Source organism: Gavia stellata, chromosome 7 (genome assembly GCF_030936135.1).
Source record: "Gavia stellata isolate bGavSte3 chromosome 7, bGavSte3.hap2, whole genome shotgun sequence".
In the NCBI taxonomy this organism is placed as follows: domain Eukaryota; kingdom Metazoa; phylum Chordata; class Aves; order Gaviiformes; family Gaviidae; genus Gavia; species Gavia stellata.
This window is the reverse complement of record NC_082600.1, coordinates 31,464,422-31,490,500: the sequence shown is the minus strand read 5'-3', so window position 1 is coordinate 31,490,500 and position 26,079 is coordinate 31,464,422. Positions and strand designations below refer to the sequence as shown.

General features: G+C 34.8%; 1 protein-coding gene across 2 annotated transcripts in view; it reads right to left on the bottom strand.

Annotated features, from left to right (window-relative positions):
- The window catches only part of STRN3 (striatin 3), a 68,454-nt gene that overhangs the window by 31,714 nt on the left and 10,661 nt on the right, over positions 1-26,079 (bottom strand). For both annotated transcript variants that reach the window (XM_059819350.1, XM_059819351.1), the window contains exons 2-7: positions 14,552-14,655; positions 9,437-9,510; positions 7,892-7,973; positions 7,418-7,597; positions 6,815-6,947; positions 4,955-5,096 (exon numbers count right to left, since the gene is read on the bottom strand). In XM_059819350.1, the coding sequence (XP_059675333.1) occupies positions 4,955-5,096; positions 6,815-6,947; positions 7,418-7,597; positions 7,892-7,973; positions 9,437-9,510; positions 14,552-14,655 (715 nt within the window). The remainder of the gene's footprint in view (positions 1-4,954; positions 5,097-6,814; positions 6,948-7,417; positions 7,598-7,891; positions 7,974-9,436; positions 9,511-14,551; positions 14,656-26,079) is intronic.

Genomic DNA, 26,079 nt, shown 5'->3' with positions numbered 1-26,079 from the left:
CTGCATTCCAGCAATTAAATTATAATTAGCAGAAATACAACATTCCACAGTAGTTTCAGAAGACATGTCTTTCTCTGTTTGACAAATATTGCAGAGTTAATTATTCTCCAAGAAAAGTCAAGTCGCCACTTTTCTAAACTATCCTTCTCAAATATTTCTGGAAACACAAAATTAGTAAAAGGATAAACTTGTTTCTAAGACAAGGTAAATGTAACATTTGCATGAGGACTTTTGCTAAAAGACAACTAGGCAGCAACCAAACTTGGTTTGTGTGCCAGTTAAGCTTACGCTCACAAATTCTTTAGGCATAAAATAATAAAACTAAGTTCCTCAGTTCCCAACTTCCAACCATACCTACAATAGCAGTGTACTCATAAAACAGCAATTTTTGAAGTTATAACTATTACAGTCATAAAAGTGTGCAGGAGGAGCCACATACAGCAGAGACAAAGAAACATGCATTTAGGATGCAAACCAGTAGGAGTTATTCCAAGTACATGTTTCATGACAATGAATAAGAAGATATCCTAGGATACTGATGCATCTACCAAAAGACCATCATTCAAATAGGGCCTATCAACGACAAAGAGAAACAATCTTGATCAAAGAGGTGGAATGTAGAAATGGCAAGGGTGGAGAAGGCATGAAACAGGAAGCATAATGGTAAAGTCCCCTGAGTTGTCCACAAAGAACTGTGGAGAGCAGAACAGAACAATGACATCCTACACCAAACAGCAACTACAACTACCAAACTGCAGACACAAAGACCTCAATCTTTATGATCCCAGGGTCAAAACATTGACAGAGAAGAATAGTGATTAGTCAGGAAATATGAGGGGCACAGAAAGGTAAGTCAGAGGATATGCCCAACCGAAAGAGGAAGAAAATTAGGGAAAATAACAAAAACCTCCCTAAAACCCAAGGAAAGGAAATTCAGTGTAGAACGAATTAAAATAAAATAAAAAATATCCAAAGCACCATTAATAAAAGGAAAATAATCAGCTAGGTTGCAGTGTTGCAGAGGATTCGGGAATCAAACTGAACCAGAAGCTGAACATACATAACAGCAATGTAATGCTGTTTTAAAAAAAAAAAGCCACAACAAAACCGTCATTCTGGTATGTTTTAAAAGGTGTGGTGTACAAAACCAGGAGTAGTCCACATAATTCAGTGACTGTGATGACGAAATTGAAGTAACATGTCCAGCCTGTGTTCTGCGCTAGAAGTTTAGAAAATGTCTGTAGATTGCAAAACAAACAGGGCATTTAGATATCAAGTCAAAGAATTTGAAGGAACTGGGCTCATTCAGTCAACAGAAAACAGGAAAAACGTAAGCCTGCAAGCATAAATACTCAAAAACAAAGCTATCGGTCACTGAAGTGTAGGTGAAAACTAGGTAAAACACTAACTCTGATTAACCAGTGGGGCTGTGAAATTAATTTCAGTGAAGATTTTTAGGAAAACCCAGCAGTGTTTCTCTCAGGAATGCCTAGATATACTTTGCTATTTCAGAACAGAGCCGTGTAACTAGACGACCTCTGTAATTCCCCCCAGTAGTGAACTGCTTCAAATTGCCTGCAGTGTTTATGACCCACACTGAACTGACATCAGGACAGTGCAGAGCATCCAGGATGTCCACTAGCCAATACCATTTAGCAGAGAAAGGGTTTTTTTTTTTTTTTTTAATTTAAAAGATGACCCAAGAGACTCTGAATTCCAGTCACACTCTGCCACACAATTCTGGGCACAGGCAGTCATTCTGACTCGTGGTCCATCTGTAAACAGAACTTTTGTGTTTCATGGAGAGAAGAAATTCAGCGATGAACACGTATTTAGTCATCAAAATCATAAGCAGACTAAAAAGACTACATAATACATAGTATCTGTAATATGTAACATAATCTATAATAATATGTATTTATTCCTGTTTGCTTGAGCAAATAGAAGTTCTATATGCATCTTTTTCTTGTTGATACTCTATCACCATAAGGCATTTATAAATTTTTAATCTAAATATGTACATTCATTTTTCAATGTGCTGCATACTTTAATTCTTTATTTAACACTGTTTGAATTTGCTCATCTTTCACTATTTTGAAGATAAGCTGTTCCTAAGTAAAACATGTCGCATGACAGGACACTTAAATATTTTCAGACATTGTGATTTAAAAACTCAAAGAGGCACTTACAAAAAAAGAATGTGTTCATAAAATGCCGTATTATAGGAAGGAAAAAAAGCAACCCAAACTTCCACACTTGGTGGCTGGCTTGTAGAAGACTCCAACAGTAAAAATGTAACTATCAAATTTGGCGATGAAATATTTTACCATATCTGAAGTTAGACCTACAGATAATACTTTGACGATTCAGTATTGAAAGTAATAACAAAGCAAGACTAGGCAATAGGTTTAGAGCCTAAACATCAGAAGTTTGGTTTCCAGATAATAAATAAAAGCATTATAAAGAAATACACATGTAAACATTTACATTTTTTAAGAGAGCCTAAATCTTTGCAAGAGTAAGCAGTGATAGAAGGATGCCAATGACAGGAAAACTAAAACAGGAAGGGAAAAAAAAGCCGAGAAGAAAACAGAACAGAGCAACTATTTACGTTACAAAGATAAGAAAAATATGAATAACTGAAATACTAAAGTTGATGGTTGATGCAATTGTTTAAAAAGTAATGGCAAGTATTCATTTAAGTTAAGTTCCCCACCAAAAAGAAGTAATAACAGTTTCACAGAGTTCAAAATAATGTGACAGGCTAAAATAAATTGGTTTAGGCAATGTAATATTTTGCTTTAGAAGGCACTTAAGTGGGACAATATTTTAAATGTTATTTCTGATAGGTAATAAAGAAGCATTGACGTCAAATATTTCAAATCTACACACTGATCTTTAAAAAAAGTGACACTTAACCCCAAGACCTGATAGACTGTATCCTTAAACATCCATTTAAGGAAAGAACAGCTGTACTAAAATCAGTGACATACTATGAAAAAAGCATTGCTACTACAGTTGGAAGTATGTCTTCTGACTCATTTAAATAGTAAGTTAGTACAAAATATACAAACTTATAGGTATTGTCTTCATATGGCAAAACTCAGAACACATACTTTCTAAGATGAAACTACATTTATGTTTATTTCCTCCTCCCTACTTCCTTGCCTCAGACATGAGCATTTTGCTAACAATGGAATTACTGTAGTTAAACCAGCTGTCACAAAAAAGCAGTCACAAGTGTGTACAAACTCCCAAAATGCTCTGCCTCACTTTTGCTAAGGGTTCACTTAAACTGTAATAAAAGACATTCAAAGTGTTCTCTGAGAAATGTGGTGGGTCAATTTGATTTTTAAAATATTTTTAAATTTTATTGTATTTTATTTTTAAGTTTGGGACAGCAACTGAAGTGCTTGAAAACAAGTTTGAAAAAATTTAACTTCCAAAGTCAGCATTGCAAATAAATCAGAATCTCCCCATTCTGGGTAATGAAAAAACGATAGAGATATAACACACTGGAAAGTAATCTTGGAAAACCATAACTTGGAATTTCAATGGATAAGCTAGTTCAGTAAGCTTCCGCAGTCTGCTGTGAAAAAATGGGTAAATCTTTGACTGCATGAATCTAGCTGTCTTTCCTTCTATATACAACAGTGGTAAGACTGATGCTAGAACCAGAACTTTCTGCATCACTATACATTTGAAGGGATGTTGCAAACAAAGTCAAAACCTTGGCTTCAGGGCCTATGAGACATCTTATATCGAGAGATTTGCCTGTTTGGCCTAATAAAAAGATGACCAAGAAGCTAATCAAACAACATCACCTTCAAAGGGGAACACCACCAAGCAACTAAAATGCTTCTAAAAATAGATAGTTATTATCAAAACTAAAGGTAACAGTTTGTCCAGCTTCATCTTTTAACTAGAAGTAAGACTGAGTTTTAAAAATAAAGGTGACTAACCCTTTGATACTAATTTCCAGGAAGGAATGCTTTCTAATCCTTGGTACATTCAAAATCAAGACTGGATGATTTTCCTGGAAGATGTGCCAGTATTTTGATTTCTGTAGATCTTTATATTCTGTTTGCTCACGAGGTGTTTATCTAAGTATGACAAATTCATTGGTCTCAATGACATAAAATGGTCAAACAAGATGATCTAGTGGCACTTTTTGGCCTTACAATGAAAGACTTAGTGTACGCAACCACAAAATTGCTTGTACCACAGTTCAGAAACTAAGATGGTCAATTTCCCATTTCAAGGCAGATGTGAATTACTTGGTTCATCATTCTTTTTCCTACCCAAATTCTCTCCCTCTTTCAATTTCTTCTTTTGAAACATGTAGGCTCCAGGAGTTTCTGACTTAGCATATTTCGCTTCACATCAAATTAGTAACCTACTTAATTTTATTATCTACTCTAAAATTAAAATAAATAAATAAAAGTTGGGCCAAAAAAGTATTTTTTTTTATTCTACTAATGCAAGCCACATTAGCAATAACATCTAAAAATCTCAGCCAGAAAAACTAAATATACTAATTGCCCATTTTTACAAGTACACCAAAGAAATTCATTTAGCTTGAGCACAAAAAGTTTAAAGCTCCTGATCAGAAACAAACAGAGAAAATATATCTAGATCTGAAAGCAAATTTAATTCAGATATAAAAACATACAGTATCCTAGCCTTTCTTATTCAAGAAAGAAAATATTTCCCTCTTTTAGTTTTGGAAGCAAAACCAAAACCTGAAACAAATGTAACTATAATTATATCTGTGGCAAGTACAACAGCATATACATATGAAACTTTGAGCATCGAATACACTATCATCTAAGCATCAGCATTTGATCGTCACAATCATCCACACATCCACACCATCTTAGTAGGTATCGCAACTCTTATGTATTACCATGAACAAGTATTTCTTTATTTCTAAATGCGTTTGTTAGTATCTTACCCCACTCTGTTCCATCTCCTGAACTTCGAGCTTCTCCAGCTCCCTCACCATCTTCAGCTGTCACTAAAAAATCAAATTCTTTCAAAGCTTCTTCAGTGTCGGGGTCATCTGTAAGGTCAGCAGCTAAACCTTCATTACCGATCTGCAAGCAGATAAACATTTTTCTGTAATTCAATCACGAACAGTTTTTTCTACTAAAATATTTAGGTTAGAGGTGATAGAGATTACTCTCACTGAGTACTTCGTTGCAGGGGAAAACATTTTTCAACATGAAATGCAGAAAAAGATACTTAGATATACTGAGACCTAGGGCTGCTTATTAAAAAAAAGAGCAGCACAGTCTAGTGATCATTAGGAAATGAAAAGAATACTGACACTAGGTGTAGCAACAAGAACAATCCCATACATCCCATTTAAAACGTATCAATTGGAAAATCTTGTTGATATTCTTGCAATATCAATAGCTCTGCAGAGAAGCTTTACAAACAAACTATGTTTTCTACTGTTCCAGAAGCCTTTTTTTCCCCCTTTTGCTTTCCAGTTCTATTTCAGTGTTACGTATAAGCTTGGAAAATATGGTGTTTTCAAAGGAGTATCTTTTAACTAGTTCTACCACATCTTCACCTTAAACAAAATAAACCAACCCCCTACCAAGGCATCAATGAAAAGCTTTCTTTCATTCTGCAGGTGAAGAAAATTTCCACGTGGGGTTACATTATGTTTCTATGACTTGCACAATATTATTACACTTTTGCAGAAAGACAATTTTTGTAAAGATAACTGTAAATGATCTTTCTACTTTCTATTAAAAAACCAAGCTTTGTCAAGAGTCAAAAAATGAGTGTAATGTCTTCATACGTGCTTGGAGATTTACTTATTAGATAATCTTTTTATCAGACTATCTACTGCCTTAGAACAAAAAAGATTCAACTGATTGATTGATGAATCTATTTACCAGAAGTACAAGTTAATACCAAAGGTATGGTGGAAAACCCTTCCTGACAAGTCAAGTTGGGAGATTAAGACTCGTGTCAAGCCGAGTTAATGCTGCTAGCTGTTTAAGAATATTCAATGCAGCCAGAGGGGCCATCATGCTACAGAATACTCTACTGAGCAAAAAGTAATAAAACTGTCAATACAACGTTCATAAATCAACCTCTTTACATAAAGAAACCCCAATGACAGGCAGACTCTTCCAGCACAGGAGAAAAAACTAAAAAGGAACAGGTAATATAGTCTATCCTACCTAGAAAGCTGCTCACAGAAAGGAAAACGAAAGAGGAAAATAAAACAGAACAAAACTTAATTGAGCCTTAAACAGAAGGTTACTGGAGACAAGTCTCTCCTAGGCTCTTAACGTATTTAGTAAAAACCTGCATAAAAGGAAGACAAACATGTATTTGGCATGGAACTGATTCTTTTCCCCATTACATAATTTAGTTTCTTCTAAGGAATTGTCCCTACCTTCTCCAAAATTCAGAAAGGATGCACACTGTATTGTGCTAAATTTGCCTCATAAAGGGACTCAAAGTATGCAGAGAAGCTGAAATGGCCAAATCAGTTATGTCTCTCAGCAATTAATTCACATTTGTCAATAGGTTGGTTGGTTGTTTTTAAGTTTTCAATTTAACATATAACTAAATATCTATCAGTAATTTGTAACTAAATAAATATCAGTTTAATATATAACTAAACCACCAAATTTACCAGTAACGCATCTCCTTACAATCCATTCAGATAATGAAGGTACAACAACAAACATTTTAAAATTACACCTTTATAATTATCTGGAAAAAAAAGATTACCCTTTTTAAAGGGGTTTTCAGATGTTTATAAAAAAAATTTTTAAAAGTCTTTTACTTTGTGTTTCTTATTTATCCGGTGCTTTTCTTTTCCTTCTGCAATATCTTCTATCATGTCACTCTCCTCTTCTTCATCACTATCATCTGCATTTTCTAAGAAGTTAAAAGTTTCCAGAACATCACCAGAATTCCTACATAAATAAAAACATTAAAAGAGAATCTGTTTTACTTGCTGAAGAGATTTTAGAAGATTAATCAGATTAAATGCAATTGCTACCTAAGAGCTTAAGAGCTTTAAAGCTAGCAAAGCAACAAGAAACAGTTGTATGAAGAATCTTCTACAGCTGCCTAATTCCTTATTATAAAAGCATCACTCAACAGAATCCTTCCTTAAAATAAGAAATCCAAAGCGGTTATATGACATAAATTCAGCTTCAGTACACTATATACTTTCCTGTATATAATACACATATATATATATGTAATATAGGTATATATGTTCCTATGTATAATCAATTTCGATTAAGTTCATAATCATTTGTAGTCAGCTACCGGTGTTCAGAGACTCTAGAGTTCAAAGATCAATGTGAACTGACCAGTACATATCAATGACTAGGTAAAACATACTTAAACTTTATGCATTTCTTATCTCTTCACTTACCTTTTGATTTCCTGTCCCTTTTGTTTTGATGAAGGAGATTCACCCCCATTGAGGATCTGTTCCAAGTTCTTTGTCTCTACTGAACCATTTGGTTCTGAATTGGAGAGCCCAAGCAAAGACCTTACCCGCTGGGAGCGTACATCCAATATCGTATCTGTATAACCTACTTCCTGAAGATACCTAGATGCATTAAGAGAAGAAAGGAGAAAGCATATTTGAGGGAAAAGGAAATAAATTAATATCAACTGTTAAAAATTAATGCCACTATTATATTGTTTATGGAAAATAGGCTTCATCATGCTCCATCTCACATGGAAAACCTTACTTTATACTGCTTAAAGCTCAAGACTACGAAGTCCTGAAAAATCAACCACTATTTGTGCACCTCAATTACTCTGTTTCATAAACATATATACAGCTCCTCATACTTCAGGGAAAAGTTTGAATACACCAATATTCAACAATGTTACTTACTGTCTTAGTAACTGTCTGCCTTGCTTCCAGGTCAATTGGCTATTTTGAGGTACTGCGGGAACCTCCGTATCTTTGGTTTCTTCTGAAAGATACAGTGTCATAGTTGCATGGGGTTTTTTTGGTTTTTGGGTTTTTTTTTTTAAAAGATCAATTTACAAGACACTAATGAAATTAAAAGCAAATCTTAAAAAAAAAGCTTTAAATCAGATGCAGTCTTATGCAGTTTTTTAATGAAAAATATTTTTTTCTAATTCTTTGCTGAAGCGTCAAGCAAATATTTTATAGAACAGAATCAGTTAAAAATTCCTGACCCCTTACATGCAGAAAAGGAACTAGAAATATATTTAACTTGTACACAGAAGAAAACCTTGCCTTGATCATCTGAAGTGTTACTGCTAAGAAAACAGGCTATACCTTTCACAAAGCAGAGATGCGTAGAAAGCAATATGGAAAATATAATTAAAATAAGAGAAGCAGTGACACGTTATCAGCTTCTGGAGAAAACAAACATGTCAAATTTAACACAAATTCCATTAGCTTACTATCAACAATTAAAATTTACACCCACTGAGCTTTTAGTATGGCAGACGCTATGAAACATGGTACAAACTATTAGTTTAAGGATTTTAACATCTAACTTATACTGCTTTTCAACACATACGAAAAATCCCATTAACCAAGAAACATGAGTAATAATCTCTAGTTTCAACCAGGTATAAAGTACTCAAAATGTGGCACTTCTAAAGCAGAAAACAAACAAACAAAAAAAGGGGGGTGGGGTGGGTGTGGAAATAAAAATATGTAGACCACAATTTTAAGGCACATTATACAAATACGGGCCAACCGTGTGACTTCCTGAAGTCCTGCATTTCAAGAGAAGCCACATGCAATTCTGCTTATTAAATAGTCCAATGTTGTTATGAAAAATGCTTTCCTCTCTCTGCAATATTGTGATGAGCAAAACTGTTATGATCAACTTTATATCTACATTACAAAAGCAGATGCACTCCAGAGTACCAATACAGATAAGCCTCATTTTTCTCTTAGGACTTTTTTACTTGGTTTAAAATAAAAACAGAAGCTCAACAACATTTCTTCCAAGCCAACGCAGTACAATATTTTTTTTCTCATTCTTTAAAAACTAGCATCCTATAAAGGCACCAAAACCCAAGAGTATTTCTTATGTTTATTCTGCACTTACACCGTCCTTTTGGATGGATGGCACAATGGCAAAAAAAAATTAAATTCTTCAGGAAGGGGTATTATAAGACTTAATGAGAAGCAGCAGCTAAATAAGGAATACTGTAACTTTATTTAAAGCTTTCTTCGACATTCGGAGCTCTTTCAAAAAAGGAAAGGTCAATTAATTTTGATTTTCACATTAAACAATATCTACCCAATACCAACCTTTCCTAGACATCTTCTCTTTAACACACCTCAGGGAGAGTGGGGGGAAGAATGAAAGCTGCAATAAATTGGAACAGAGCAAATCCAGAACAATTTATAAACAAATTATACTAAAACAGGCTATTGGAAAATAGTTACCTGATTCAAAAGTTGGCATTTTCAAGTCACCTTGGTTCAATTCTGTGCCATATTTTAATTTATGATATTTTGCCCTGAAAAAGTATGCAAATGTTTAACAAATTAGCATACAATACTTTTATCAACTCAAAACATTCTACTATTCTCATTTAAAACAACCATACTAAACACAATACAATTTATCCAAATAGAACTGTTGTAATAATTATTGCATCATACAATTATTCTAGTCTTTCAAGAACACAGTTTTGAGACAACCTTCTTACAACTATTCACAATTATGAAATAACTTATAAAGTTCAGTATGTTCTCCAAGAATGGGGTTTTTTTCATGTGTGTGCGCTACTAAAGGAACCTTTCAAAAACCAGTAGGTTCAACTATTTAGCAGACATTATTTTCTCAGTTGTAGCACTGTCATAGCTGGCCAATCGCACTACGATGAATGAACCTCACATTTGGTATTCCTGCCTTTTTGCCACCTTCAATTTCCGCTTCAATTTCTCTCCTACTCTGTCTTTGCTTATGATAGAGATCTCTCCCTCTGAAGAACCATGTTAGAGTGCTAGATTCCCTTATCTTCCTCATTGACTGGAGGCTTAGCTTCCAATTTCTGCTCAGTCCACCTATGCAAACATGCCTCACTCCTTCCCATCTCCTGATCTCTGATCCCCTAACTTCTCCTTCTCCATCACTTTTTTAAAAATCGGTCTTGGTTATACTACTTCCATGCAGGTATGCATGAGCCTTCCAAATCTTATTCTCTACCCAAAGTTGCCCATCAAAATGTGTTCAACTCCCTTTACCTCCAGGATTATCACATGAACTACCTACACCTATATCTTGAAATTCTCTAACTTTATCCTAGACCTTTCACAATTTGACTATTGCCTCATAGATCCTCCGCAAAAATACTCAAAATCTCCGGGAGAAGAGCTCTAGATGTTCTACAGTAGAGCCAAGGTTAAAGATCTCTGTAAATAAGTTAGCAGCCACATTTTAAAGAAGTGTCTATAAAATATAGCTGTCTTCATAATTCTAAGTTAAACATTTGACCAAAGTTTTCAGAATAACTGAACTATATCTAGCTCCCACCAATTTTAAAGACTGTTCTCAAATATGAAACTTCGAGAAAAGATACATAATGGAACATGTGCTAGCCAAACCAACAAATCTTCTTCTCAAGTGGCTGAGCCACTGCTGCAAGTTTTTCCAAATGGAAGGTAAAAGTTCATCCCAAATGCTGCCTGATATATTTGATAGTATAGAACATGTTCTTCTAAATTACGGAAGTTCTGCTAAAATTGCAATTAGGAACAGTCTCATTAACCAACTGTCAGTAGATGGCACTATTGACCCTTTATGAAATCCTGCATTTCATAGCAATTACGTTTTAACTAAAAAACTGTAAGGCTCCTGAAGGCTAGGTATTTGTGCGACCTGAATCTACTTGACTGCCAATTAAATAGAACCATAATTTTTTTAATTATTTGTGAATACGTTCGTATATCATCCATGCACTAGTAAGACTCTCTACCCTAAGTGCTCTCTTTAAAGTGAGAGACAAAGCTTTGTTCAACATTGCAATAGGGCAGTGTTCCACCAAGCTTTCCACATAAAGTGTACATACTATGATTTATATGCCCTAAAGTACTGTACATTTGGGGGTAAAAAAACCAAACCAAACCAATCAAAATGAAAATAATTATGATACTGCTAAGTTAAATACAGCTGACGAAATGTTTTTGCCCAATTCATAATTGAAGCCAATAAAGCACTGCAATTGAAAAGCCAACCTAAATTTGTTCAATTTAGAGCTGTGGCAAATACTATTCAGGAGCAGTTGTTCCATTTTGGAGCTACAAGTTCAAAACATTAATTAAAATTCTGCTTTAATTGTTCATTAGAGACAATAATGATGTATCTGATCTAAAATTATACCAATGACTAGCCACTACAAATAAGCCAAAATATTGCTGCATGTAATGAGATCAGTTATGTCTTTCACATCACATCTGATGCTCAACTTCAATTTTACAGTAAGAAATTAATCTTATTAAATTCCAATAAACTATATATTTGAACACATATTCCTCTCTGTATTGTCACACAAACAAGGATAATTATTACATATCTTAAAAATCACTAACAAGCTACAGTGTTGTTGACAAGTCAGTGATGTTACTCCCCCACACCACACAGTAACTGAATTCTACAGGAGGTATCTTTTGAATCCATTGATTATTGACTTGCTATCCTTTTGATGCTAGGTTTCCATGAGTGAAAAAGTAAGAGGAGAAACAGTGCCCTAAGTTGATTTAACTGCTTGCTGCTATTTAACTGTTGAATCCTACCACTCAGTTGCAAGGATATAAGCCAGCTCCAGTCCAAACCCCATGAAGTCAAAATACAGCCAAAGTTTTATGATTTCAGCAAGTCTTATTAATTTAAGCACGGCAATACACTAACGAAGCTTGGAGTAGAGTGGCTCAGAGTACACAAAAGAAGAAATCTGGCTGGGTCTGCAAATCACCATGAAGAAATATCCACTAGCTACAAAAACAAAAAAGCCATATGTATAACTACTTAAGGCCTAATTTAATTACAAAAATTCATACAGAACTACCAAAATATTTAAGGATATTAAAATAATAAACAACATTTTACTTCTCTAAAACATTATCACACCCATTACACACACTTAGAGATAAATACTAGAAATACCAAACTATTTTGTAACTACTGCTACGTTTTATTTAATTTTACACACCTATGTCCTGTTTCATACCCTTTTTCTGAGAAACCATGACAGTCATCATTGTCTGAATGAGTTTGTTTCTGACTCCCTGTAACGTGACATTTCACTGCATGCAACTTTTTGACAGCATCAGGGAGTGAGCAACAAGAGGAGGAGAAAGGGGGTAGGGGGAATCAGATGCAACACCAAAAATTGCTGTCAACAATTTTCAGATCTGAAATTCTCAGAATTTATTTTGCTTTGGGGCTGGTTTCTTTTCATTAGTTGTGATTCTTCACTCAGAGGAAGAATGGCAAAAAAATAACATTTATTATCCTGAACTCCTCATTTAGTGCAACAACCAAGAAACTAACATACTATCATTCTTTGATGATTTACTGACGTGTCAGTACCTGCTTGCTTTCCTTACTCAATCCATCATACTTTCGCAATTAGAGCCCCTCGAACTACTGGACATTTGTAGCAAAAACTAACAGAAAGCTTCCTCATTGCCTCCCACACATTCACCAATCGACCCCAGAGTTTCAGTTCCTGTTTTTAGCAATCTTCATGACAATTCTGGCTGGGACTTAAGCAAGGATTTTCTTCTTGAAAAGTATGCAGTGTTGGCTTGTACCCACTAGCCACAAGAACTAAAGCAAACTGTATGTTCCTGCTGTTCTGCTTCTGTTGTACATATGATTACAAGTTTCTTGCCCATCAGATGAATTTTGGAATTTCATGGGAAGTTAAACTACAAAGGCAGCTGCATTTCAGGGGAATCAGGAATGAGGTTTCACCAATACCATCCATCTTCAAATTCTGCATTCTGTTATACGATATCTTCACACTCCAGCTGTAATTAACTGCCTCTGATTTACCTCAGTAAATAGGCAATCCTCATAGCCTTACAGTGCACGTCTGCAGAAAGTCTTTCTGTGCAGCACACAGAGTTTATTATTGCCAAAATAACGAAAATGTTTTCCTTCAACTTCAGAAAGTTACTTATACCCAAGACACTTTGGTCTGCCATAACAGTACATTATTCTTTTGATATGTTCAGTGTTCTTTAAAGGACGAGTACACACACCCCAACACTTGCATACTTCTCATCTGCCTTGAATCCAGAGTGACTTGCACATTACCAGTACGATATAACAATGTAACTTTTAGTCTTACACTGGTTGGAAACCTGGAGTTACTTTCCATTTCGAGGACACAGCTGACTGAAGAAATAGACCCTTTCTGCCTATCGCTTCACCAGAAAACACATGATGTGCTGATACAGCTTTCTGTACGAACATACACTGTTTTCTGAAGTACCTTTATACTGGACACTTCACACAGAGGTATGTAGCCATCCTTGCCAAAACACTAGATTTTAATATGAAACCAACTAATCAAAGTAATTCTGTACTAGTCACTCACTCGTAGTACTAATTCATAATGTAAAACATATTTAGGCATACTTACTCTCGGACAACAAACTTAAAAATGTCCAGGTGAAGCCTCATTACAATTGCTACAAAATTTTAAGTTTACTCTGGCAGGAATGTTCCCCTCAAATCAAAATAAACAAGTAAAGGCTACCAATTTTGTTGCCTGATCCTCAGGATGTTTACACTGTTGGATTCAGCTACTTTTTAAGAGCAAGATAAAATTAAATGTAAGAATTGAGTCCACTACTGAAAGTATAGGCACATGATTGGGTTGTTTTCCTAGTGTTTTTGCAAAATTGACTACTAATTTTGGTCAAATGAAATAGCCAGGCAACAGAAGAGCATGTAGGTTTGAAGGACATTAGCCTGCATGGACTGAATGGAATTTTTATTTTTAAAGCATTAAATGAACGCTGCAGAAAATACACCTACTGAGACTAGAAATTCTAGCGTCTACCACATGAAAAAACAATACTTCAAACTGCAACACTAACTTTTAAAGGATTCTATTCTGGCACAAAATGTAGTTTCCATCATGTAACACATACAAAATAGTTGTAGGGAATCAAGACGACAATATTTTTCATCCTTTCAAGTTTAGCACCACTGAAGAGCAGGTAAAGGTATAGTAATACAGTATAAATGTTTTTGAAATGTTTATTCTTACTTGGTATACCATTACTCAGAAAAGGGAAACAGTCCAATTTTAACTTTCTGTGTTTAAGAGACAAGTCCAACCAATTTGAACATTATGCAACTTTTTATTATAGCAGACACTAAAGTTTATCAGAAAACATAGTGTAAAGATGACCAACCATAAAGACAGTTTATATAAAGTAACTGTAGAATCATCTAGTAAAGGTAGTTTATATAACATAATGGAACTTTTAGTCTGTAAAGTTTTCCAGGTCAGGTAAAAGCTGAACAATTTGTATACCTACCTTTCTTGTTTTAATGCATATTCTAACATTTTTATTCTTCTTACTAAATCTTTCTTCAAATTTTCTTGACCCTTTCTTTCCCCTTGTAAAAACGCTATCCGAGCCTGAAAACACAAAAAGCAAAAGTAACAGATTTTATTCCATTCTGTTCCCACAACAAAGCAATGAAGTCTGGCTTCGAAGAAGAAAAAAAAAAAAGGGGGAAAAAAAAAAAGAAACAAACTGTTTTGCATTAATCACTTGAGTTAACAAAAATACTTCTGTGCTAGAGACCGAGTATTATTTTCTGTTCATAAATGTTGGGGGGTTTGCCTTGAAATAAAGGTATTAAAGTTACCTAAAAGAAGGTACAAACAGCATTCATATGAAACATTTTAATAAACACACACTTTTTTTTCCTTATGGCACTGTTAGCATAAATCCTGTTATACATTTTCTTCCTTCCAAACCCAAAGCCATACTAAAATAGGCACACAGCATACTTTTAAGGAATTTAGTTTTTAGTGACAGTATATTGAACAGATTAAGAAATGGATACATGAATTCAAATACAGAATTTAAAAATCCATTATACAGGAAACAACTACATTTTATGGATTCACATTTTACTTACTACCTAAGACAGCTGAAGGTTAGAGTATCACGGGAGAATTGGTTTTAGCGTGCTGTTCTATACGGAGAAAAATAATGCATTTTTTTAAAGCATCAATCATACTACCCACCTAATGTACAAAGAAGCAAGAAGCTTCCTACTTGCCTGCTAACCTAGTAGATAGCTTGTATGTTCTACTGAATTTATTGTTATCTCAACTAGTGCAAAAGATCTAGTGGAAAACTTTAAAGTAGTTGAAAAATAAAGGTAGTAAGTCTGTTGAGGAAAAAAAGTAGTCTCTTCACTACAAAGTGAAAGGGCTTATATTTTCTCTTTTGCAAGCCAAAATCCTAGGGAAGACAAGGGAATTTTCAGATGTGAATACAAAATTTAAACAGTTAACGATATTACTGGATTGGCCATCATTACAGGAAACCACAAACTCATTGGTCCTCATTATGACTTTAAATTGACTGAAGTCATTGGGTAGCTAACTCAAGACTAGATACAATATAGCATTTTCTTGGAAGAGAGATTGAAAGAATAAGGAGAGTAAAGTAGAGATCACATTGCTCTACAGAGCTTAAGATCAACAACACAATTTCATAATTAAAGGAGGCACAATAAAAAAAAAAGCAGAGCTATAATTGGCACCTAATTTATCCTTGAAGATTTTTTTAAAGGGAGTGGTTGTACATTTTCATTACTGTCAGTGGTTAGAGCCTGAAACAGTCTAACCAAAGAGGATAGCATTCTTGCATTGCTCCTTTCTCAAGACTAAGTGATATCACCGTATAACATCAGCCCTGGTTTTAGCCCCTCTGGCCTTATGCTCAATGGTAAACCAAATTAAAATGTGTTCTTTTACCTTGCATTAGCTGACTAATGATTTAATCAATTAAAATTTAAAATCCTAGTGAGAACAAGGCAGTTACGAGTATTTCAGTTAAAAGTCTGTCATGAAAGCGGTCTCAACTAACCACTGCCACTTGGTGAGAAAGGGTTATGCACCAAACAATGCATGGTAGAGAAGAAGAAAAAAAAATACAGATTTTGTAATGCTTGCACAGATATTTCAAGATAAAATGTAGAGACCAAGATCCAGAATCAGCTATTTTAAACGATGGGCTCCCAATGGAAGGGGAGGGAGGGAGTTAAGCAAACCCAACAAGTATACTTAACTGCAATTATGTTACTTTGATTCTAAAAAAATACTATAAAACTGATTCTAATCCAATAGAGAGTTAACAGCCTTCTGGAGAAAACTGCAATTATACATAATCTGCACTCTTCTAATAGCTAAGGCAGCAAATATCCAGACAATTTCACAAGCCCAGCTTGTTATCCCAATTTTCACTAGTCAACGATAAGACAACAGAAAGTAAAGTGTCCTTACACAAAAATACAAAAGTAAAACATAAAAGAGTTATAAAAGTAGGTTTTTAAAAAAAGTAATATGTTAGATGCACATATGTGCAACACCATACTTCCAGCACTTGGAAGTTACTGCATGCACACAGACTCTTTTTACAAAAATAAAACCAGACCTAAATACTTCGATAATTATCATCTAAGTAAGGTTATGAAAGCTCTCATGCTCTTTGACTTGAATGCAGTTCTCAACTCTTTCCAAAATTCAGGTCTTCTGTAAGTGATCTTCTGAAAGTGATGGTCTTTTCCCCTTCTATTAGTCTTCTTTCACTGGCCAGCACCCTTTTATAACTATTTGACAAATCTGAGTTGCCAGCTGCAACTGTTGGGCCTTAATTTCACCCTCAGCTTGCTGATAACAGAGAGGAAAAGAATATAGCCACCATCATACACAGAGGGAGGTATTTGCCTCCTAAATGCTCACAGCCAAACTATTTCCTTCTTCTGGAAATACTTCTGGAGTACTTGGCCAAGCACAATCAAGTCTCCATATTTACTAGGTATTGCCTAGATCACATACTTTTCAACCAGACAGGCTAATGAGCTAAGTGGTCTTGAGAATCAGTATACTACAGAAATAATGTTACAAATATAAAAACAAACAAAACCCAAAACCCCACCCTACAAAAAAGCCCTCAAAAAAAATCTTTTATATACAACAGTATTTATACCAATCTTCACAGGGTCCAAAAGGTTGAACAGAAAGGTTGCCACACAAGATGCACTCTGTAGCTGGGTTTTTGACATTTTTGTCAATATTAGCAGATTTCTTTTAGCATCACTTTCTGTAATTGCTTGTACACGCACTTGATTGATGTTAGGCATTATTTTTTTTTTCTCCACTGTAACTGTCACAAGGCTAAAACCTAACAGAAGTTATCTACACTGAAGTTAAAAGCTTGATCTTTAGAAATATGGAAAACCAATTTAGACTTTAGGAACACTTAGTCATGAAGACCCTCAATATAAAACCAAGAATAAGATCATTGCAGATTTGCTGTATAAATTACATTAATCAACTTGCTTCCTTAAGTCTTGAACTGAGAAATAAGGGGTGTCAAAACTATCACTTGATGTATTGCATGACTATGAGCCCTAAAAATTAACACATAATTTCCCAACACTGCTTTTTTTGAAAAGCAGTAAATCTCATGTTCAATAAAAACAGATAAAGTAAACAGATCAGTCTCCCTCAGGGTTGTTCTACTAACTTAGGTTCCATACACAAAGACAAATGCTTAAGAAATGCTCTCTACACCATACAAATTTCTCAATCCTTAGATACTCCTTTCCTTTGAAACAATTCTCAGGAGAGCTAGATTCGATATAATTTATAACTATACCGATGATTAAAGATTGACTGGCACTAAAATTGGGAAACAAAATAGCACAGAACAATTTGGTACTTACCTTCCCTCCCTCCCAGTTACAACAGAATTCTTTCCATTGTCTTAAACCAATTTCTAAGTCCCCAGGCTGATACTAAGAGAAGCAATGCTCCTCCTCCTATTTCTGTTCCCTCTACTGTGCTGACTTAGCTGCTTCTACTGCCACACACTAAGTCTACTGAGGAAATCATTCTATTTATTTTTTCACTCAGTTCCGAATTACATCAGTTTCCTGATCCTACTCTGTATAGCCATGGGAGTACTTAGGCTGGCACAAGGGATGCAAACAGGATACCAAAGTAACAGCTCCTTTCAGTGACAACATGGTCTTAGATCAGCCTAAACTAACCATGATATTATAACCTGTGTGTCCAGGGCACAAGAGTTGCAAAAACAAGAGCAGAGAGACTAAGAAAGTCAAATACAAGACAAGCCCTAACTCTTTTGAATTACAAATTCAATCAAAATGTATTTTAAAAAGTATATTAGCAAGACCATTTCTTAAGGGAGGAAAAACATGTTATTTTAAAGAACATGTATAAAACACTAGTTCTGTAGGCAAAAATATGGCCTCCCATGGTTTTAAAAAAATCCAACAGAATTGTTATGTACAGATTCTGTTAGAATATTTTTCCTCACAGATAGGGCTACACTTCAGATTCTTCAAACAAGCTCAACCAGGAGCCTCATTTTCAGGGCAGATTCCTCCTCTTCTACCAGCCTGTCCATTTTCATATTTACGGTATTTTCATGGATCTCCGAGATCCACTATCGTTCCACAAAATTCAGTGACACTTGATAACTCTTGTCTCCCTCTACACCTTGGCCCTCAGCTGTAAATAAGAGTACCACCACATGAACTTGCCCAGTTTTATTATGAAAGTGAATTCAGGGAGCTCTGAGAAGCAGTTAAGAGTGACAGATACTTTGTATTTGTGCAAGGATGCATGAAATAATGCCTGAAACTAGGCAAAATAGAATACAAGGATAAAAAGAATTACTGAACAGCTACTTGAACAGTATGGATCCCATGAAAAAGAATTGTCTGAGGTTAAATAACTACAGAATGCACATATAGAAGGGGACAAATAAAAATTCCTATCTAATATTCTCGACTTTGTAAACTTCATATTGTTTTAATGGTGTGTTGCATTTCAGACATATATGCACTACATTTTGTAGTTGGAAGGGTTTTTATCTTTTAAATAGGAAGTCTGACCACGTGCAATATTCTTTCACCCAACAAACTCCAAGATCTCAAATAGAAACTGAAGTTTTCCTTGAATGGTAGGAATAAGTGAATCACTGATTACACTGACACTCCGCATCCCTAGCATGCAATTAGACTGCTTGATCAAAGTGCACCAGAAGATCTAAAGTAGTTTACCAGAGAACTTCCACATAACTTTAAATTATTAAAAATACTGCATTTCACATAGAAGTTGATAAATTGAAATTTAAAGAAAAAATTGTTTTCTGGGAAGAAAATGTGGATTTTTTTTCCCCTTCTTTTTAAAGAAGCTTGAAAGGTCCTAAAACTTTAGAATTATTGCTCTACACTTCATACAGCACTACCCATAACAGCAGCATTCATATTAAACTGCATTTTATTGCCTCAACTGCACAGAAAAGCCTGACTTAAAGACAACCTTTATGTTGATCAAACATATTTCTCTCAGCCACTGAGGACAAGGGAGAAAAGTTTTTACAACATTTTGGGCAGGTAAAATTGCATATGCAACCTAAAGGTTATATAATAATGACATATAGGATTTCATAGTCTTGTCTTATTAATAAATCCTGACATGCAATATTTGAAATATTCATCCAACATCTCAAAGCTAGCAAAACATATCAAAGGGAAAAAGAAGCACGAAACCTGAATAGTAAAGCATGTGAGACTGATTAAAGGATTTACCTTACGCTGTTGAAACACTAATGCTTACCTGTACAATTCAAACAATCAAATTCTAACGGATTTACCAATACAGGAGCACACTCAGTAAATGAGTATACTTTATTTCCATTTCAGTTGTAAACATTGTTAACTCTCAGACTTTAGAAGTGTATTTTGAAAAAATTCAGCTATATGTAAAGCAATGCCAGCTGCAATGCAATACTTGTGTTTTGTTTTTCTAAAGCCCATTCAGACTTCTAGAAGAAAGGAAGGAAAGACCTGCAGTATTTTTGAAAGAAATGCAATACACTGAAGCAGCCTGAATATACCTACTCAGTGCACACAGAAGTGTATGCTTATTCTACTAGGGAATGTCACAAAACTCAAAACAATTGAAAGATTTTTTTAAAAAAAAACATTTTGTTTTAATCACAAGATTATTATCACACAAAATGACTAACCTAATCTTCATTTTTAGATGTTTATTATGTCAAAGATGAAGCAGAACACTGTTTTGGAAAACTAAAAAACACTGGGGAGGTGGAAGATTTGACTCAAAACAGTAATTTAAAAGCGGACACACCTGTGTAGCTACTAATGTTCTAGTTCCCATTCACAAAATGGAAACTGAATGTAAAAGGAGAAGCCTTCACCTTCAATTTTCAACAAACACAGTCTGAAACTTCATCTCATTCAGAACATCTAAACCATCACACATGTAAAAGCATTAAGCATTTAGAAGAGTCTTAGCGTATCCTTACAGACCCAATTATGTCTATACATTTATTACAATTAATCCTTAAACTGTCAACTGAGGACTGAAAAAAGACATCTTGACTACTTTAAATATATGTGTGTGTGTATATACATATATATAAAAAAAATAAAAAATAATCTTTATTTTGCAAATTAAAGTCTCAAGCAAGATTCTCTCTCTAGTAAGCTCTGCAGTGAGTTAGGTCTCACTGGTCCTATCAGGATCTCATACATGTTTGAAAGATATACCACTTCTAAAGATCCTGTAGAATAAAAATTAATTGGAAGACTTCAAAAAATTAGAAACACCAACTTTCACATGTTAACGGAAAACCTTTACTTCCTAAAATAAGTCCAGGTTAAAGATGCGCAAAAAAAAAATAGATTTTAACAACTAGTTAATACTAGTGTATATTTGAACAACGTTTGCAAATTAAGAAGATTGTGTTCATAAGGTTCTGCAGAAAACTCAGTTAAATATCAGGTCAGTAACTACTGAACTTAAAGTAACAATGGTATTAAGATGTTTCCTGAAGGTTCCCTTTTTTATAAATCTTTTCCATTTGAGCTGATGATCATTTCTTGCTCCTCAACTGATTTTTTTTTCAAAGGCTCATCTGATCACTTTTCAAAAGCAATTCCTAACCACTAGGAAAGTGACATCATTGAGCAACTGTCCCACAAGAGTGGTAGACACAAGAAACCCAACTAGCTCTAAGGAGCAATCTGGCAGGTTAATGACACAACTGACAGATACAAGAGAATTTACTCCTAAGTCCCCTTCAGTCCTGCAATGGGTATGGCAAAGACCAGGCTTGCAAAACTCTCTCCTTCCCTGAATCTGTCCTCCCTCTTTTCCACTACCACCATATCACCCCCCAGCCATTCAGATTCAAAAAAGTTTGCTTTTTCTCACTACAGGGCCAAGTACTGTCAAGTTTCACCAGCTTCTCCAAACAATTTACAGAAAATCCAGCCTTCAATTTCCTCCTCTTCTATGCTAGGGTCAAACTTCTAAGCCACAACTTAAACTCAGTACCTGCATTCTGTCACTATTACTTACTAGAATTCTTTCATAGAATCATTTTTTCTTGTGCTAGGATTTTTATAGCCACTCTCCTAACCAATACGGTATTTAGGAATACTAGAGTAACAGAACTCATACAAGTCATGGATGTGTTTCTAAAGACTAACACCCTCCAAGCTTCATGGTCTGGAAACTAAGTAAACCAATTGTCCATAGTCTTTTATCCAGTACACAGAAGCCAGCAGCAGGAAAAAAAAGTCAATTGAGACTACAAGTCCAAAAAGTTAGAAGCCACTAAAAACAATGGATTCAAACTCTCTTTTAAAGAGCATTCTCCTCAAAGACTAAAATGTACACATCTAAGAATTGGAAACTAAATAAAACACATTTTTTGGAATAACAAATACGTGCCTTAGAAGTTTATCATTCATTGACCATTCTTGTACGCAAGTGTTCTTTATGCAACAACAGGCTTCTAAAATTTTGTTTCAGTTAAAAACTTACAAAATACCGAGCACAGTTTAATTTATAAATAAGTTCTTCTTTTCAATTTCAGTCCCAGAGGCAATCCTTCCGGAAAGTAAGTTCCTGCCTAGGAATTTTTAAAAGAACCGTCATCTTCCTGGAAAAAGATTCTACAAGACTTAATGATTACATTAACTTCAGGAAAAGTGAAGTTAATCTTGTCATTATCATCCACATACTGTAAGAGAACTACTAAAATGCTCCATGCCACAGTGTCAGAATATCAGCCATATGTCCCTATATACCAGCTCTCCTTCTCCCCACACACCTGACAATTTCTGAAGGCATTTTACTTTAGCATCATTAAGACTCCTCCACTAGCAAACTTGCATCTTCCTTTGCACCTCACATGCAAATCATCAAGAACATCAGCAATCTAAGCAAATCCAAGATCCAGCAAATTTTAGCTGGAAGCCATTAAACAGTCATAATTATTTCTTTAATCAACTGACAGTTAACAGGAACGCTTGGAGATACTAGATCACCTAACCAGACACAAATGCTCATTTTGACCTCAGAAACAGCTTACTCATTTTTACCTCCAAGTTATTCTATCTTCACCAATATCAATACAATTCTACTGAGAAATTACAATCTTTCCATTCAAACACTAAATTGAATGCCATCACTCAAGACAATTAAATAGCCAAGTAAAACATAAGCAGCCAAAGTATTTCTTACTAAACACTTACTATTCTATGAAGAGTCTGGATAGCATATTTCAACTGCATTCCTTTAGCAGGTTGAATAATCTATGAAACATGTTTGAACCCAAGCTCCCAAGACTCTGAGGCAGTCATGTTTCTAACAATAATTTAAGAAAGCTCTGCAAACAAACGTAAATTAAACTAAGTTCTCTTTACCATTAGGACTGTTTGAAAACACAAGTATCCTTCCTCAAGGAAGTATGTACTTCCTTAAGATCAAATTATGTAAAGTAAAACTAAGAATCCTACATCTGTTTTCTTAACTGACTTGCTATGGGACTTCACTTTGTTGCACATCAATTTTTCCAATAAATAAAATATTAGTGTTCATATGCCTTTTACAGAAAACAGTTAATACAGGATGTTAAATAGTTTTACATATCAACATATGGTCACTTTCAATGGAACTACTGAAAACTGCAAGAACCTAAGTGATACAGTTTAATCTGCCAATACAGAGTTTGGTCAATGGCAAAATTTAACACAAAATACATCCTACATTCATCTCCAGTCAGTGTTTCTTTACCAAAGCACTGAGCAGGTCTCTGCCACAATAATTCACAATAGCACAAACATAAAAGTTAGTTTTTGTTAATGTCCAAAATGGATTGCTGCTAAAAGCCTCTCACGCACATTATCAAATGAAGCAAGAGGAGTATACAAAGGAGGGGGAAAAAAAAAACCACAACCAACACACACCATAAAACCAAACACAAAACAACCACCAAACCACTAACAAAAAAAAAAGCTCCCAAATTTATCATTTAACACAGCAGAGCTTGAGAACATCTACCTAAACAAGCCAGTTTCCTTAACATGTCTTTCACAGGCCTAATACTTTCACTGTCTTAATAGTTTTTAAGAAGTCACACAACCTTTCACAAAATATTGGGAACAGAGGACATAATAAATGTCCTGTGTTTCTGCAGACTCAATGCTACATTCTTTCTTTGCCACATACAGCAGCCAAAAAATATTTTTTTTCACAGATGTAAAGAAATTCTTATTAGACTACCGGTTGGTAAGAAATTATTGAAGTTTTGCATTTTTAAAATCAATTAAGTCATAGTATTTTCCAAATGTCTGTGCTAGAAAAAACCCTCAACACAATTGCAACACCAATGTCAAAAGCTGAACTCTTGCCAAAAATATCAGCTATCAACTGCAAGTGCTCCCTCCCTCAATTACCAAGATTGTATATAGTATTTCCTATGTAAACTTTCTATTTTGGAACATTTTGTACATTATTCCAGTATGAAATGCTTAAGGGAAGCAAAGCTTGTGAGCAATATCTTCTATTTGGACAAACTAATGAAAACAGACACAGAGAAGCTTGTGGACAAGCCAGAGTCTAATCACCAGGTTCGATAGGCAACAGCAAAATGCACCGTAACCACAGATTAGATTGTGTTTTAACCGCTTGAGAAATACTCTTGACCATCACAGCTGTGACACCACAGTACAGCAAGCATTTTGAAGACATTTAGCATCATCACAGATGTCAGTTTATTCATGAAATGTTCTATGTAAAGTAATGCTAAAATAATCCCTAAAAAATTTTAACTCAACTTTGAAGTCTCTGAAGTACTTCCTGCTCAGATCCAAACTCTCATATGTATTTACCCATACCACAATAATCAGAGATTCACAATAAAGTGTTGAGGACACTTGTATCTTCTCTATATATTACTGAAACACAGATATAAGGGTGCTATAGACATGTCTGCAATTTACACACAACGCTATGTAATGGTTCTAACTTAGAGCACAAACTGACTGTAAAACACAGAATAAAGTGCAGTGCAACCACAGCAATTGTAAGAGAAATTCTTAACGAAAGGTCAGGCTTATTTTGCCATTGGGAGTCTTAAGAGTTTACACTTCAAGGGCTTTTATACATTTTCTTCTGGTTTAATTTTTCAAGAACAGCTTCTAGCCCTGGACAGGCATATTCAACAACCCACCAACAAACTACCGAACTACTGTACTTTGATACTGGCTACCAGTAATCTGATTAGGTCACTATTTTAGTTAATAAACAAAAAAGTCATTGCCTTTCTTAGCAGAAACTAGCTATGTTGAGCACATTTCACCTGTTACAGGACAGATAGCGCTGGCTTCCTTTTCATTTAAGACAGCCATTCAATACTGTGAATATGCAAGATTAATCTACAGTACTCTTATGATCAAATTCCTGCTTACTACTGCAGTTTTCTCCATAATTGGATTAGAAAACAAAAAGGCAAAGGAGTGATACTGGAAATAAGCAAACTCTGCATTTGTGTGGCTGTATGTACTTATATACACACACATATTTTACTGGAATTTAATTTGGAGAATATGCTTTTTCTATCCAAAGTAGGCAATATATAGCACTTTTTATTTTCAATCATATAATTAAGAGATTCGTGTGTGACTCAAAGTCAAGGTGCTGGAAACTTAGTTTTACAGAAGAGCAGTGCAGTCAACTAAAAATACATCTATAAATTCACTGTCTTCCAGGAGGAAAACAGTAGTCTTCTAGCTTCTTTAACAGGGTAACTGGAGTGGGGGAACCTAGGAAAGCATGTTTTTGAACTAACAATGATGCAATAAAATTGATTTAAAAGACAAGAAGATAAATTAAAGCAGTCTGACATTTAGATAGACAATATTTCATTCAGTTACCTTTGTACTATACCAAATGTTTGACTGAAGATTTAAAAAAACAAAAACAAACAAAAAACTCCCAGTGAAACCGAAAATAATCCCCTAGTTCCCTCAGTAGCTTATTCCAAGGGTCTTCATTTAAGTATGATGCCTTAACAAAAGGCATGGAAAGAACATACAAACTTAATAGCAGTAGATTAGACTACAGAGTAATGGCTTATTTTTAATCCATTTTTATTTCTTCCGTGTCTTCAGGTAGAAAGGATTCATAATTTTTCATTGTACAAAATTATTTCAGTATGTTTTACTCTTGCTGCCTGGTTATTTCTCTGGCTGTTCTACAACAAAAAAAGGTAACCCAACTTCACACATACATGTCACACTATCTCCACCTCCTCATTGGGATAATTTTCTTTTTTTAAGGTGAAGTTCCAGTCTGCTGTGTCATACCCCTTAAACTAAACGATTCCCCACTTTAAATTACAAAGCATCTGAATACATCTAAAACGTATTCAGGAAGGCACCTAATAAGGCTACCTCTCAGACTTCTTTCTGA